Raw genomic sequence first — 16,432 nt, 5'->3', positions numbered from 1 at the left:
TATCATTAACATGCCGAGGTGCGTTGACTCTCATCCAAGGGTTGATTATCCGTGGGTCTTGAATGATCTAGGGATTCTTGCCGCTTTTGCTGAGATAGTCAATAATATGGGGCACAATAGTGACCATATAAGACCACTGCTGTCGTCAAACGGTTGTGGTTAAGGACTCGTTACACTCCCAAATTCGTCAAAAAGCTGTTCCGCACCTTTAAAATTCGCAAAGAAATTGAAGAATCAATAAACTGAATAAGTATGAAACATGACATTTGATTTGTTTAAATTGATATCGAAGCAACGATGCACTTTCACGCGTTGCTGTGATTGAACAGTTCGACCGCCATACGCTGGAGCGCTGGCGTCGTGTGTTCGCCCGTTTTTAGCTAGAGTGGACTATATTGTTAATATATAATATTTGGTACCACTAAACGGTCAAAACATATTGACACCAGAATGCACTTCGTAAAGGATCTCTGTGACCAAGGAACCATGAAGCTCGTCTACTGCCCGACAGGCGAAATGATAGCGGATGCGCTCACTAAGCCTCTGGGTGTTTTCGGGAGAAGCTGGAACTCATTGAGGAGGAGTGTTGGAGTAGACTCTGACCACCTTCTACCTGGCTTGGTATAAGTTTGTATTTCATACTGATGATGATACTACTACATATAGCAGCGACGAACTGACGATGCATTTCGTCACTAGGCCTCATTCGTATTTTTTCACTTGTTAAGAATAAACGTTTCAGTAAAGTTAACCGTCACGACTTTTTATTTCTTCTAATTCTTGGCTTTTTCCGTATTATTTTCGCTTATAGTTTTGCTTCCCTGTTGGTCGTAATTCCACCACAGTTTTGACCAGTGCGCAATAGTACTGTCCAATGAGAGCTTGAAGTAGCTCGAAATTTCTCCCTGTCTTGCTCATGCCCATTTGTTGACAAAAAGAACAAGCAGGACGGGAACAACTTCGAGCTACTTCAAGCTGCTCATTGGACAGCACTAATGCTATTAATTTGGCTAAGAGTGGTTATGCTGTAGCTATCCAATAGGCTGACAGAGCCATGCGAATGTTCTGGATCAGAGTTTAGGAAACCGCTGTAGAACTGCTTCCAATAGACACCACCCAGGACAAAAACATCGGTGTCGCCGTTGTGGCGAAGACTGACTGGCAGTGAGTTTCGATGAGTTCTACATCACGGACCAGATCTGGTGGGATAATATACGAGCACAGGAACATCCTTCAGCCACCCATCTCGATTGGTACCCAGAATTGTTCGAGACGCCTTCAAGAATCGCTTTCAACTGGGTTTGCTTTGACTTCGGAACGCACCACAATCAAAACACCGCCACCAGTAGATTTCCTGCTGTTGTATTGATTCCGATCGAAACGAAATACGTCGTAATCGTGACACATTTGGCAGGATAGTGTTCAGAGTCGAGTCATGTGTCTGTTATCTAGAAATGTTTATGAGCCGACGTTCTGATAGATGCGAAAGTATAGATTCGATAGCCCCGTTAGTTCACGTAGACGTAATACACTCATATCATTAATAGTGAAAATACTTGTTGAAAATTGGTTTCCGGGTGACCCCGTCTCCCAACTCACACGCAGAGCTGCTGGCTGCAATGAGTGGAATAGAGACTTCCTCACGGCTGGTGTTCAGTGTGCGTTTCTAAATGAGGAGATGGAGAACTAAATGAATAATCAGCCGGAGTTGAATGTTGCGTTTGGCATGGTTCGATTCGATAGCTTGGGTTATGGCTCGGAGGCCAGTTAGCAAAGCTTGAAAGGAAATCGTTGACGCCGAGGGCGAGAATCAGAGAGCGGATCGTTCCGTGGTGGTATGTGCTTGGCTGTAGACGGAGGTCGAAAGACCTCATCTCCAACTCAGACGCAGGACCGGTATGGCTGTTGGTCCCTGCAGAAGGGGCCGGCTGCGTTGAGAGGGATTGAGTCTTCCTTTGAGCTAGCGGCAAGATTGCGTCCCGATGGCTGATTTGTAATTTTCAGGTGCGGCTTGCTAGAAAAGTTGCTGAAAGCGGAAGATGGATGAGAGAACGGATTGCTGTGGTGCTGTATAATTGCCTGTACAAGCCCCCTTTTCCACCCCCAAACTCAGAACCCAAACGGCTATAATGATCGGAGGCAGCAGCGAGCGCGACTGGATTGGGGCGAGCAGGGGCTTCTAACAAGCTTTCTGGGTGTTGCGGAGTCTTCAGGATAGGTGATTTGGCATCGTATGAATGAGTCAGAAACTGAGAGGCATCCGGGACTGTAGAGATGACGACAGAAGGCGTGTTCTTACGGGACATCCATAGTTTTTTTGAGAGTTAGACAAAAATGTTGAGATAGGCAGAATTTTGGAAATTGCCATATATCTCTGACGGATTCTTGACCTGCACTCAGCATTAATCGGCAAATTTTAGTTTCTGGCGAAAGCATAAAACATGATGAAAAATCACGTCACAAATAATGACAAGCAGAGGAGAAAATATGTTCAGCATACCCTTGAAAAACATCGCTGGTGCCCGTTGTCTGATCTAACATTTAGGTTGAGTAAAGGGACAATTTTTGAACATCGGTGTGACTCAGATGGATAAAATTTGATAATCATGATATAGTTGCTCTTTGGAAGTCATGGTATATCTGGGAATGTCATCCATTACATTACTTTTGCATGAATGTTTTGGCCATAACGTACCGTTTAACAAATCCGTAAAGAGTCGATTGTCATATCGGTGATGCATATAATATATTTAAAAAGAAAACATCTATTCAATATACAAAACTAATTTCATATTTTAAATCTCTTCCCCCTCTAGGTTAAGCAAGTGACAATCGAAAATGGCGTCCGTCAGCGTCGGCAGTTTGTGGCCACCACTCCGCTGCATCGTTCGACATCACCCACGGAACTGTCGTTCCGATACGACCGCACCGGACGGAAGGACATTCACCTGGAGTTCAAACCACTGGTCGAGGTCGATCCTACGATCAAACTAAGCCAGAATCGTTCACCCCTCTCGATCCCCCGACCCGGCGACTACACGCTCAGCAAAACAGCCAGCACCGAGGGTATCGCGTCGAAGAAGAGTCTGGAGCTGAAGAAGAAATACCTCCTCGGCGAACCGGCCGGTGGTACCGGGGTGGTTAAAAGTGGTTCGGCTTCGGCGCTGGATTCCAAGTTCAAGAGCTTCCATTCGAACATCACCGAGTGCCAGAAACTGCTGAATCCGGCGCCGGAGATCAGTCCGACCATGCAGACGTTCCTGCAGAACACGGCCACACCACCACCGACGTCCTTGCTTTCGCTTAGAAAGGAAGCACTGCTTGCAGGAAAGAATGACGAAAAGGAGAATGTGTACGACGGTAAAATGCCGGCCGGACCAGGAGGCCAGAAATGGTACGCGGAAACGATCAACGCAACGCTGGTGGAGAATAAGTTGAATGAAATGAAACGTGAGGATGAGAGCAAGAGGGACGATCGTCCGAACAATAATGAGCGCATCATCGAAACAATCGATCTGATAACTCCGGAGAAGGAAAGAAAGGTGGATGATAATCGGAAAGATGTTGCTACTGGACAGAAAAATAGAGATGATGGGGATAGAATCGTGGAAATGAGGAATATTTCCAACTTGAAGCACATGTACATAGATTTGACGGCGGATTCGCCGAACTGTGATCGATCGTTGGTGGAAACGACGTTGAATTTCAGCATGACTCCACCTTCGACCAGAGGGGCTGTGATGCAAAAGAGTAACGGGGAGCTGAAAAACAGCGTTCCGGATATCATTAGCAATATAAAGATTGATAGTAATGAGAATGCTGTAGAAGAAACCGTGACAGAGGAACAGGAGCGTACCAGAAGTCCAGCGCATGAGACTTCGATACAGGTTCCAGAGATGGCGTGGAGTAAAGATCAAGAAGAAGAGGAGCTTGGAGAGGAGGAAGAGGAAGACGATGATGATATTGATTCGGATAGTATATCGGATTCGACATCGAGCACTTCCAGTGTGGATGACATCCCACACTTTATTCTGGATTCGACCACTAGTCCGGAGACACTCAATGATGAACGGTTCGTACCACGGTTGGAGGTTCATGATACCGCGGGAGAGTTGATGCAAATCGATAGCCTTATGATTATCGATGGGAAATACATTGGCGATCCTGAAGACCTGAAACTGTTGGAGCAGCTACCACCGGATACCAAAATTGCGGCAGAATTATCTCAACAGGAGATGAATCTGGACAGTATCTGTGTTGCCTTGGTCGAAGAACCTAATGAAGATACTGAAGATGAGCGAGATCGAACCCCAACACCGCCGCAGCACGTCGAAAGTGGAATAACGTCCATTCCGTTACCGGTTCAAGAATTGGAAATGAGCGAAGAATCGCCCCAATCTGCGTTAGTCGCACAACCATCTAGTCCTACTCATCCAAAGCCGGAGTTGAAATTCGACTCACGCAACGAAAACAAGCTGGAATCTATGATAAACCTCCCGCTGGTGCTAGATCGCAACGATCAACCTGTACAGAAACCTCGAAATCTCACCTTTACTAGTCGAAAATCGCCTGACACTGATGCCGAGAAGACACCGTTAGCACCTTCGCAGCTGTTGCCACAACTGGCTAAAGCAGAAGGATCCGACTCGGAAACGGAAATGACAGCGCAGAACCTTACAGAAACTGAACTTTCGGACTGGGCAGCTGACGATGCCGTTTCGGAGAACTTTGTGGATATCGAGTTTGCGTTGAACTCCAACAAAGGAACGATCAAACGAAATAAGCCAAAGCATGGGAGGTTACAGCAGAAGAAATCCATTTCCACTCCGTTAGCACCGATTGTCGTGTCCAAACAAACGCAGCATCAGCAGTCTTCGGAAGATGGAATCATGAAGAATTTAGCCATCGAAGACATCGAATTCATGGACACCGGATCGGAGGAAGAGAGTTGTATTGAAAGTTATTCTGCGACCAATCGAGCGATGTTGAAAAATAGAGGTTATGTTGAATTCGTTGATCCGAGCGATTCTCGGAAGACCCCGTACTCGATCGTAGGAACCAATCAAATACAGACTCAAAGTTACACTTCGGTGATGAAACCTTCATTGGTGGAAGCCATCAACAAACAGGTCGCTGGAGTGGACTACATCGAACAGGGTGCCTATTTGCTCAACGGCGGCTCGACGGATGACTCCAAGACTCCGATGAACGAGGAACCTCCCGCGAAAATTACGTTCAGTGCGCTGGCCGCTCAGAACAAGGTGCTACTGAGTGCGCAGCAACAGCCCGATAGCTTGAACGACATGGAAGAAGATAGCCTTTTGGTGGTGACTTCGTCGCAGGGAACCGGTGAAACCACGACGGAGGAAAGCGATGCGCCTACGATTGTGGCGGGAGTTCTGGATCGCACCGGAACGGCAACAACGGGAAGTGGTAGCAGCGGTCGGGGTAGCGTGAGTTCCTTCAGTTCGAAGCATTTGGAGGCGGACAAGTCTTCCAGCAGTCCTGTGCGTAAAGTGTCGACCGAATCCAGTTCAGCTGGCAAGCGGAACAGCTTGGAGAGGAATATGCGGAAAGATTCTTTGAAGAACAACATTGAAGATATTGGGTACGATGAGTATGTAAAGAGATTGCAACATAAAATCGCACAAATCAGCAGTGCGAGGGATTCCTTGGAGGTTAAGAAGAACAAGCGGAAAACTTCCAAAGGGGAAATTGGTGCGGATGAAAAAACCGTTGAGCTGATCGCTGACAATCAAGAATCGGTAGTGAAATCGAGCATTTACACAGAGCAAAGTTCAATTGAGGTGCCAAAGAGTGTGGAGAAGAAGATCGAGGAGATCACTAAGGAACGTGTGAAGCAGAAGGACATTATACACGATCTAGTCATGGACAAGCTGCAAACGAAGAAACAGTTGAACGCCGAGAAACGTCTCAACCGAAGTAGAAATCGCAACAACGCTCTCGGTCATCCACCACTTCCGCCTAGCCAACCGCAGCCAGCGGCCTATCAACCGATCGCACCGGAGCGGAGAAACCGACTTCTTAGTCAGGAAAAGAACGGCGGCCTCCCAAGTGAACCCTACCTGGCTGATCCCCTGGTGCATTCGACGCCGACAGTATCAACCATCCAGCCGAACAAAGAAAACATTGCCTTCAAAACTCCCGGCCCATATTTGGTCACTCCACGAAACGCCATCACCAGCATCAAAAAACCTGACGAGCCGCTTACTCTAACGGAGCAGCTTCGTGAGGAGGCCCGCGCTCGTGCTCGCCTAAAATCCAACCAAGATCTGGGTCTATCGCCGGAGGATCGCGTTCAGTTGCTACGCAAAAAGTTCCACATCAACCTTCGGGAGCTGAATGACCAGGAATCGCTTCAACAGCAGCAGAACAAATCGGACGACACCAAGTTCAACGAACGGCTTCCCAACAAACTGATGACCTCCAAGAGCGTTAACGATGTATCGATATTGAAGAATCTTAGCAACGATCCGGATTTCATTTCGCCCACGGATGGCCCCGGAAACGCAGGATCCACGCTGATCGGAAGCAAGCTGAACGATTACGTTTCGGATCCGAATCTGGTGCAGAGCCCAGGGGTGAGTTCATGAGTACATAGTTAAGGGTTAGGGACAAAAGGTCGAATGACAAAAGGCCGAAAAGGTCAAAAAGACGAAAGAGACAAAAGGACGAAAGGGTCAAATGGTTGAAAGAGACAAAAGTTCGAGGGGACGAAACGTCGAAAGTGAAAAATTCAAACTTTCTATCTTCATCTTTATCCTTTCTTCTTCCTTCTTCCTTCTCTCTTCCTTCTTTATTCGTCTTTCTTACTTCATCCTTCTTCTTTCAACCTCCTTCTTTTTTCTTACTTCCCTTTTATTTTTTCCTTCTTCCTTCTTCTTTTTAATTTTTCTTTCCTCCTTTTTTCTTTCTTCTTTTTGCCTTCTTCCGTTTTCTTTGTTCTTCCTTATTTCTTTCTCCTTTTTTATTTTTTCTTCTTGCTTTCTTTTCCATTTCTCTTCTCCCTTTTTCCTTATTATTTCTTCTTTATTCCTTCTTTCTTATTCCTTCTTTTGCCTTTTTTTCATGTACCTTTTCCATTTTTCTTCCTTCTTCCATCTTTTATCTTCCTTCTTCCTTCTTAGTTCTTTCTTCTTCTTTCTTCCTTCTCCCTTTTTCTATCCTCCTTCTGCTTTCTTTCTTCTTCCTCATTTCTACTTGCTTCTTTTTCCATTTTTCTCTTTCACTTCTTCCTTTTTTTCCTATTTCCTTCTTCCTTATTCTTCCTTCTTTTTTCTTCCTGCTTTTTGCTTCCTTCTTAATTCTGTCATTCTTTCTTCTTCCTTTTTCTTGCATACTTCTTCCTTTTTCTTCCACTCTTCTTCCTTTTGATTTCTTGCTTTTTCCTTCTATTTTCTTTCTTCTTCATTCTTTCTTTCTTACTTTGCTTTCTCCCCTTCTCCTTCTTCCTTCTTCTTTTATCTTTTTTCTTTTCCACCTTTTGTTCCTTTCGGCCTTTTGTTCTTCGCGACCTTTTGTCCTTTCGACCTTCTGTTCCTTTCGACGCTTTGTTTTTTCGAACTTTTGTTCTTCGACTTCGACTTTGTCCTCCCACCTTTTGTCTTCCGTCCTACCTACCTTTTTTATTGTTGCTTTCCTATTTTTTCTTCCTTCTTCCATCTTTTATCTTCCTTCTTCCTTCTTAGTACTTTCTTCTTCTTTCTTATTTCTTTCTTCTCCCTTCTTCCATCTTCCTTCTGCTTTCTTTCTTCTTCCTCATTTCTACTTTCTTCTTCCTTCTTCCCTCTTCTTTCTTCTTTTTAATTTTTCTGTTTTACTTCCTTTTTCCATTTTCTTTTTTTCCTATTTTCTTCTTCATTTTTTCTTTTGGCTCCTTCCTTCTTCCTTGTTTCTTCTTCTTCTTTTTTTTCTTCCAAATTCTGTATTCCATCTTTATTCTGTCTTATCCCGGCTTATTTCTTGCGTCATCCTTTTTCTTCCCACCTTCTTTTTTCCATCTTCTCTCTTCCTTCTTTATTCTTACTTCCTTTTTTTACCTTCTCCTATCCTTATTCTTCTTTTACCTTTTTTTTCTTTTCGACCTTTTGTTCCTTACGGCCTTTTGTTCTTTGCGACCTTTTGTCCTTTCGGCCTTCTGTCCCTTTCGACGTTTTGTCTTTTCAAACTCTTGTCCTCCGACTTTTTGTCCTTCCCGGGTAGAAGAAAACAGCAAAATAATATCAAATTTTACTATTAATATATGAATAACTGAATAGCAAAATCTGCTATTAGTTTGTTTGATATAGTTGCTAAAATAGCAAAATAATAACAGACATTGCTCTAGCAAATAACTAATAAATAACTCATTGTGCTATTATAACAACAAACCAATAGCAAAATATTCGAAGAAAAGAAAATATCAAAATCAGTTATTATTGATGTTGAAAAAGCAAATTACAAACGAATAACAAACTTTGCTATGATTGCAAAATGTGTTCTTAATTTGTTGTTCTGCTCTTTTTTACAATAATAAATGAATGGCAAATTTTACTATTATAACAAAACTTGTTGTTGGGATGCTATTTTATGTTATTTATGAATAACATAAGAATAACAAAATCTGATATCACAGCAAAATTTGCTATTGTTATGTTATTTGTTTGTTATTCACCTCTACCCGGGTTCCAACTTTGTTTCCTCCGACCTTTTGTCATTTGACATTTTATCATATCATAACTGACCTTACGTTTCCCAATTTTCAGCTGACTAGCGCCAACGGTAGTGCTGGCGACGAGGTACGACTGCGACTGCGAAGCAAGTGTAAGGACCGCGAACGCCGGAAAAGCCTCATCGAGAAGGTGTCGGACTTTTTCATCAGTCGGAGGAAAGACGTCGGCGGTTCCAGTGCGGGCTCGTCGCCCACCAAGGAAAACAAAAAGAGCGATGGGGAGGTGCCGGGCGGTCCGACCGGTGGAAGCAGCAGCTCGACGACTCGAACGGGATCCTCCCTGGCGGGTGCCGGGTTCTTGAGGTTTAAAATCTCGCCCAAGCTGAGGGACAAGTCCAAGGTGAGTTCGTTGATTTGGGGTTGTTTGTTGTGTGTTTCATTTTCACATTGATTGGGATGGTCTTTCGGTGGAGGCTAAATTAATCGCTATTCATTGATACTCATTTCAGTCATGCTTCGATGTGAGGAATATTGGTTTTGGTGTAAGGATCCAAATTTTTCTATCTCTTTAACTTTAGCAGTAGTGTGTTTGCACTTGTTTGTTTTCTTCACATGCTTTTCTTTTGTTTCAATTGCCATTATTTGCATAATGAGCCAAATCACTTTTTCACTGTTATTGCACTAATTTATTGCTCTTCACAAATAATAATTTTATTGTTTGATTAAAAATTCCCTCAGTATGACAGTTTGGAATCAAATTTAAGGCTAATAAATAGTTAATAAGCTTTGAGTAAATTAATGTACTTATGTTTGAATTAATTCGATACCTACTTATGGGAAATGACGGCTTTTGCTTCATCCTATTATTGTTAGAGAGGTTTTCTAAGACTAATTAGGCTCAAATTTTGTCGAAAGAATTTTTGTATATCAAAGATCGTTGTGGCCGAATTTCAGAATGTTTGAACTTAAAAAAACTGACAGTAATAGGTCACCGCCATTTCGCAATATGCTCAAATCTCATTCTGTCACGTGCTATAGAAAAACAGAAGTTTTGTACTGATTGTTCTTAATTACACTTAATTACCTTTAAAAATATTTTGATTTCAAAACGCTACACTTATTCCCCTTCAGACCAAGGAAGGCTCCCCGTACGAACGATGTGCTTCCGAGGATTACCTGAAACAGCACCCATCCAGTACTAGTCCGTCTGGGCGTGACACGACGACCAGCTCCATAACGGGTTCACCACTATCGGCTGCAGTCAATGCTGCAGCCGGAGCAGGAACCTCCGGCAACCGGTTCACGCCGATCGGTCGGAAGGAAGCCGAAGAACTGGAACCTCCGCCAATTCCGCCACTGCCACTCAACTATCAGCGATCCGATGGTAAGTGGTTACGCATTTACCTACTTCTAAATTGTTTATAAATCGATCTTCTACGCCTTATTCCAACAGACGAAAGTTGCACTACAAACGAGCCAAAGAACGAACTGAAAAAATTACGTGCAATGACGAAGGCATCGCGTCAAGCTGAATTGAAAAGGTTTGTCAACTCGCAATAGAAATAACGTTTTTCCTCGAGTCGTCCCATACATTCCCCCTTCCATTCCACAGACTGAGAATTGCTCAAGAGATACAACGAGAACAGGAGGAGATCGAGGTGAAGATCAAGGACCTGGAGACGCGGGGCGTCGAGATCGAGAAGGAGCTGCGCGGCGAGAGCGAATCGCTGGAGAAGAACATCGAAAACCTGGGCGCCAACGACGAGGGTCTGGTCAAGGAGTGGCTGGAGATCATGCGCAACATCACCCGGCTCAAGGTGCGGGACGAGGAGCTGAGCATCCGGCAGCAGGAGCTGCAGCTCGAGCACCGGCACGCGCAGCTCAAGGAGGAGCTGAACATGCGACTGTCCTGCAGCAGTAAGCATCACCTCTGGGCGAAATCAAACAACCTGAAGGGGGCGATTCTAAAGCAATTGTTTTCCGTAGAGCTCGACAAAAACTCGTCGGACGTCGCGGCCGAGGGTGCTATCCTGAACGAAATGTTGGAAATTGTGGCCAAACGGCAAGCGCTAAGACCGTCGCTGGATGCTGCGGCGGCGGCTGCTGCTGCGGCAGCGGCCGCCGTCGGAGTGCCCCATTCCGTTGCCCTGGGGTCACCGTCAACGCGGATGACGAAAGATTCCGATGTAAGCACTGGTGTTGAAAATGGTGGTGAAGATGTTGATGATGATGTTGTTGGCGATCGGAATGGTCGTGATGAGGATGGTGGTGATGATGGTGGTAACACGTGTGTGACAGTAGACAATGGTAGTATTAACGGTTTTCTTAGTTGTTTTAATGTTGGCAACAAGGGCTCGAAAACTTCTTCCAGGGCAAGTCGATGCTCTAAGTTGGCAGTTTTCGGGTCAGTGTTACTCGGTTTGTTGGCTAGTTTGTATTACTATGAGCTATTTTTGAGTTTTTACGATTAGCATAATTTGTTTTAATCAACACTTTCCGATTTATTTTTTATTCACATATTTTATAACATTTTTGTAACCATATTGCATGCCGTTTGCATTTATTTCATTTTTGTATTATACATACAAGTATTGTAAAGTAGGTAAAAGGATTCCCTCATTTTTTCGTATGTTAGTTTGTGATTGCGATGGTTGAAATTATGTGCTTTTCTTACGAATTCTTCTTGGTCTTGCGAAAGCACACAGTTCAAAAACTATGCAACTGCTTTTAACGTCACTATACTGAAGTTTGATTTCATTATAAAACAACAATTTAATCTTCCCAGTATCAGGACGATTTGGGAGGCCACTAAAATCTATAACAAGGATGTTTTCACGCGCACCACACATTTTCTATAGCCTGCAACCATGGCGAAAGGAATGAAAGTAACGCGTCCGAATAGAGCGATGTTTGATTGCTAACTGCTTCAAATTTTTACAATAGCTTGTTTTTGTAATTTTATTGCAAGGTCTAGTGGTTCTAGTGGTGCAAATATGCAATTACTAGCATCTGGGTCTAAATATTTTGAACGATATCTGCCAACTCTTCCTTGAAATAGTTTAATTTAGGAAAGACATGTCTTACTTTGCCAGGAAAAATTTCAAACATGACTCGGCGGCATCTATCAACAGTTACTCGAAATACAAGTTGATTTTTGAATCTGTTGATTATTTCGGGGCCGTATACATACCGTTTGGAAAACATCCATTGGCTAGTTTTGGTAAATTCAATTAGATTGCGTTTGCGACCACATTTTCTTTCCCTTTTTTGTAACACGATTTTGAAATCATACTTTTCCAAATACAGCCTCTGGCGAGTAACTCCTCCAGTGGCATCTGTTAGCTCGAGCTCATAATTAAGGGGCTCTTGATCAATATAAATCGTAAAAGGCTTATCATATAGATGTGGTCTAAATTTTTTAGAAGAAAAATAGATACCTAGAAGCTCTTTCGCTGTCGCGGAGCACATTTCCTCTGCTTTAGAAACCATCCTGTCCATTCTCTAACTGCGAGAGCACTGCCCCAATGTCAATACTGGAGGCATCTGTTGTTAGGATGTAGAACGGTTTCTCGGGCTAGGCTAACAGTCGACACGATTTGTTTTAGCTTCGAAAATGCGTTTTGAAAATCGGCAGACTCGTGATTTATGGTTTCACTTTTACCAGTTGAGAGGCTAGTGAGCGGTAGGTTTGAAGCGGCGATAAAAATGGATTTAGCAGCGCAGAAGTTTCTGGCAATGGTTAGTTTACAGTAATGGCTTCTACCTTAAGGTTCCCCCAAACACACGCGACGCGACATTGGCGACGCGATTCTATCGCTTGGCGACAGCGATTCTGTCGCTGTTGGTATGGAAGCGTAAATATTGCCTGCAGCGACCCAACGATAGAATCGCGGCGACTAGTTGTCGCCGTCGCGGCGATGAAATCGCTTAGGTCTGGGGGAGCCTTTATTGAGGTTTAGTCTCACCCCTTCTGTTGTGACGAAGATCATGAGAATATAATGATGTCGTCCATATAGACGAAGCATCGGATTCCCAAGTGTTTTCGAAGTACCGAGTTCATTAGCCTCTGGAATGTTACCGGGACGTTCTTAAGGACGAACGAATTTGAATTTGCCGTAGGGGTTTATTTTAAATTGATTTCACTGATTTCCGATTTGCAGTCGAGGCTTTCCATCAAGCCTAATGTACTGCCGTGAATCGCATATCTGTCCCATCTTTGCTGGGTTTCCTATTCATATGGGACAAATATGTGATTCACAGCAGTGTAGTCTACAACTATCCGGTATTTCCTTTTCCCTGAGTTGTACATCTTCTTTGGGATATGGGTGGTCCAAGAAGAAAGATGTCCAAGAGGATGACGACTCTCTTATTAATACCAGTATCGAGCATCTTCTGGATTTGATTAGATACCTCCTCCCTAAGGTGATAGGGTACTTATATGTTTTTTTTTGTGTATGGGTTTGCCGTCATTTAATTCGATGGAATGTTAGGTTAGCTTTTGGTCTTCGGTGAAGAACACATTCTTTCAACTAGATGATCTGTTAGAGATTTACAAGCAGTGATAAGGAAACACGTCTGTTATCTTAAGGAAACACGTTTGGAATGAATATTTTATTTACACTTGTAGAAATATACATAAATTTGTGCGCTAAAAGCTACACTGGAAGAATATAGTATTGCAACTTTATTCGTAGCTGGTACAGTGGTGCCAATCACTCCTCCTCAACGCATAGAAGTTTAACAAACACCGAGCGACTTACGGTGGCGCTCCAGCTTTATTTGTCCAGCGTCTTTGTCATAATATCCGCGACCATCTTGTTCGTTGGTAGGTAACGGAGATCGGCGACTCCACGTTGACGAAGATCCTTGGTGAATTCGTGTTTTGTATCGATATGTTTGGATCGACGCTCTATGCGATCCGACTCGACCATTTTGATACAGGACTGATTGTCCTCCCAAACTATATACGAGCCACAAACTCAGCCTCGGCGGATGATAAGGCTACGCAGTTTTGTTTACGTGTGGCCCAGCTCACGACGCCACTGCCGAATTTGATGATTTGACCGGAGTTTGACTTTCGATCGTCTTCGTTCCCGGCCCAATCTGCATCAACAAAGCATTCAAGACTATCGGTACCGTTACCGAGGTGCAGACACAAGTTCTTGGTGCCCGTAAGATAACTCAGAACGCGTTTGGCCTCTGTCCAGTCGCGATCGGTCGGATTCGATACCTTTCTTCACAGCAGTGAAGTGGCAGCACAGATGTCCGGTGTTGACCGCTAAATACAACATACTACCCACCAGCGAACGATACGATATATTTGTTGACAGGGCTGACTCCTTCTTCTGTTTTATGTATGCAGGGTCGAGCGGTATCTTAGAAGGCTTGGTGCCGTCATGTCCAAACCGCCCAAGCAACTTACCGATGAGGGTAGCTCATTCGGTTCATGGTGTAGTGGCCGTCTGCTTTTTCGATATGAATCACAAGAAATTGAAATTGACAGCTTGAAGTGTTTTTCTATTTCGTTCCGAATCTTAAGGAATTCTTCCTCAGAATGGCAGAAGACGACCATGTCGTCTACATATACCAAGATAAAGCACATCTTGCCATTAGTCTTCTTCACATAAACGCACGAGTCTGCCTTACCAGACTCGAATCCCATCTGTTTCAGTACGCCGTCAAGTGTCGCATTCCAAGCACGCGTGAACTGTTTCAGACCGTAAAGTCTACGTTTCAATCAGCAGATCAAATTGTTGAAATCCGGGGGGCTGTTTTATAAAGATATCTTCATCCAGGTTCGCGTTAGAGATAGGCGTATTTGATGTCCAGGTGTTTTCCAATTAGACCGTCTCGGCTCGCGGTTGTCAATAGTCGCAGAAGAGTTGTTTGTTTGACCACGGGTGCGAACACCTCGTCATAGTCCGTGTCACACTGTTGCGAGAAGCCCTGTGCGACCAACCTGGCCTTGAAATGCACAATCGCAGCTCTCGTTCTCCTTCTTTTGAATGTCCACTTACAACCAATCGCTTTTCTCTCTGGAGGTAGTGGCACCAATTCCCATGTCTTGTTCTCTACAAGAGAGTCAAATTCCTCTTGCATCGCCGCTTGCCAGGCAACTCTCTAGTTGCCTTGAACTGCTTCCTCGTACGTTCTTGGTTCGTTAACGAAATCATTGGTCATACCTGCAACTTCGATTTTCTTCGCCGGTATTCCCGGCACTCGCTCAGGATCTTCTGGGGAGACGTTCTAAATCTCTCATGTCGATTCCGTGCTCGTCATAGCTGAATTCTTGGAAATCTGTTTTTTCGAACTGCGTGGAACGAACAGTTTCGTCTTCTGATTCTGCTTCCGGGTCATGATTCACGTTGTTTCCGTTTATGGAACATTTGATTCCTCCTGCTTGCGCACGTGCGCACGCGACAACGTTGTCAGTTTTCATCGGACCTCAATCGAACACTACCATCTCCTCTTGACGAGAAACAGGTGTCGGCTTCACGATTGCCTTTTCCCTTTTCGTAGTACCGACAGAGCGACAGACACGGTATTTATGGTGCACTTTCAATAAAATGTACGTCCCGACTCACAATTCAGTACCAAGTTTTCAAAACGACTTATCTGCTTTTGTAAACAAAGATTCAAACGTCGATAAGACGAATCTGATAGCCATCCCACGCAAACCAACACCATCAACAGGTAGCAGAAGCCTACACCTACGTGTTGATGGTGTTGATTTGCGTGGGAGTGCTATCAGATTCGTCAAATTGACGTTTGAATCTTTGTTTACAAAAGTGCCATGCCACAATTCGAATGGTGAAAGCTTCACAGGCTTCGTCGGTAGGATGTTCTGGAGATAAACTGCCGTACACAATGCCTCAGTCCAATAGCACTGCGGTAGATTGGCATCAAACAGGAGGCAGCAAGCCATCTCTTCGAGGTAGCGGTTTTTTCGTTCCGCCACGCCGTTTTGTTGCGGGCTGTAACTGGCTGTCATCTGAACCTGTATTCCTTCCTGCTTGTAGAAATGGCGCAGTTTTTCTCCGATGTACTCTCCTCCTTGGTCCGAACGTATTACCTTGGGCTTCCGGCCAAAGAGGTTCTGTACGAGTGCCACCAACTGGCCGAATTTGATTGCAACCTCGGACTTGTTTTTCAGTAGGTTCAGTACACAGTAGCGGGAATGAGCGTCGATCACGGTCATAAAATAACGATACCCGCTCACAGATGGCACTTCAACAGGGCCGCACACGTCGGTATGGACTAGATCTATCGTTACTTTCGAATGTGATGACGATTCTTTTCGCAAAGATGTTCGCGCTCTCTTAGCTTTCAAGCAACATTCACATGGCTCTTCGATGCCGCACTCAAACACTTCAAGTCCACTTACTAAGTTTTCCTTCTTCATCCGAATAATCGCGGCCGGGTCTCTGTGCCCGAACCTCCTATGCCAGACGTGCTTGCAGTATTTATTATGGTTCCTCTGGTTCTTTCAACTGGTAAAGCCCGTTCTTTAGCATTGCTACGGCTACCGTCGTTCCTTCGCGGAACATTCGATAACCACCAGCATCAAATGTCACTTCCGCATTCTTTTGAACTATAGCCGGTACCGATAATAAGTTTATGGCGAGATCTGGACTGTAAAGCGCAACGCCTATATCCATTTTTCTCTGTTGCCCGTTTTCGTCGCAACACACAATCGTGCAACTTCCCTGGCCTTCCACTTTTAGTATTTTTCCGTCGGCTAGCTTCACGTTTTTTATGTCA

The 16,432-nt window shown here is 44.3% G+C and overlaps 1 protein-coding gene across 3 annotated transcripts in view; it reads left to right on the top strand.

Annotated features, from left to right (window-relative positions):
* Nucleotides 1-16,432, top strand: part of LOC134205905 (F-actin-monooxygenase Mical) — a 273,749-nt gene that overhangs the window by 231,854 nt on the left and 25,463 nt on the right. For 2 of the 3 annotated variants that reach the window (XM_062681611.1, XM_062681609.1), the window contains 7 exons: nucleotides 2,817-6,602; nucleotides 8,766-9,071; nucleotides 9,181-9,213; nucleotides 9,803-10,055; nucleotides 10,125-10,212; nucleotides 10,284-10,588; nucleotides 10,658-10,978. In XM_062681611.1, the coding sequence (XP_062537595.1) occupies nucleotides 2,817-6,602; nucleotides 8,766-9,071; nucleotides 9,181-9,213; nucleotides 9,803-10,055; nucleotides 10,125-10,212; nucleotides 10,284-10,588; nucleotides 10,658-10,978 (5,092 nt within the window). The remainder of the gene's footprint in view (nucleotides 1-2,816; nucleotides 6,603-8,765; nucleotides 9,072-9,180; nucleotides 9,214-9,802; nucleotides 10,056-10,124; nucleotides 10,213-10,283; nucleotides 10,589-10,657; nucleotides 10,979-16,432) is intronic. The other variant, XM_062681610.1, reaches the window with a different exon arrangement.

Source organism: Armigeres subalbatus, chromosome 1 (genome assembly GCF_024139115.2).
Source record: "Armigeres subalbatus isolate Guangzhou_Male chromosome 1, GZ_Asu_2, whole genome shotgun sequence".
NCBI classification, from domain to species: domain Eukaryota; kingdom Metazoa; phylum Arthropoda; class Insecta; order Diptera; family Culicidae; genus Armigeres; species Armigeres subalbatus.
This window is presented reverse-complemented; position numbering and strand designations above follow the sequence as displayed.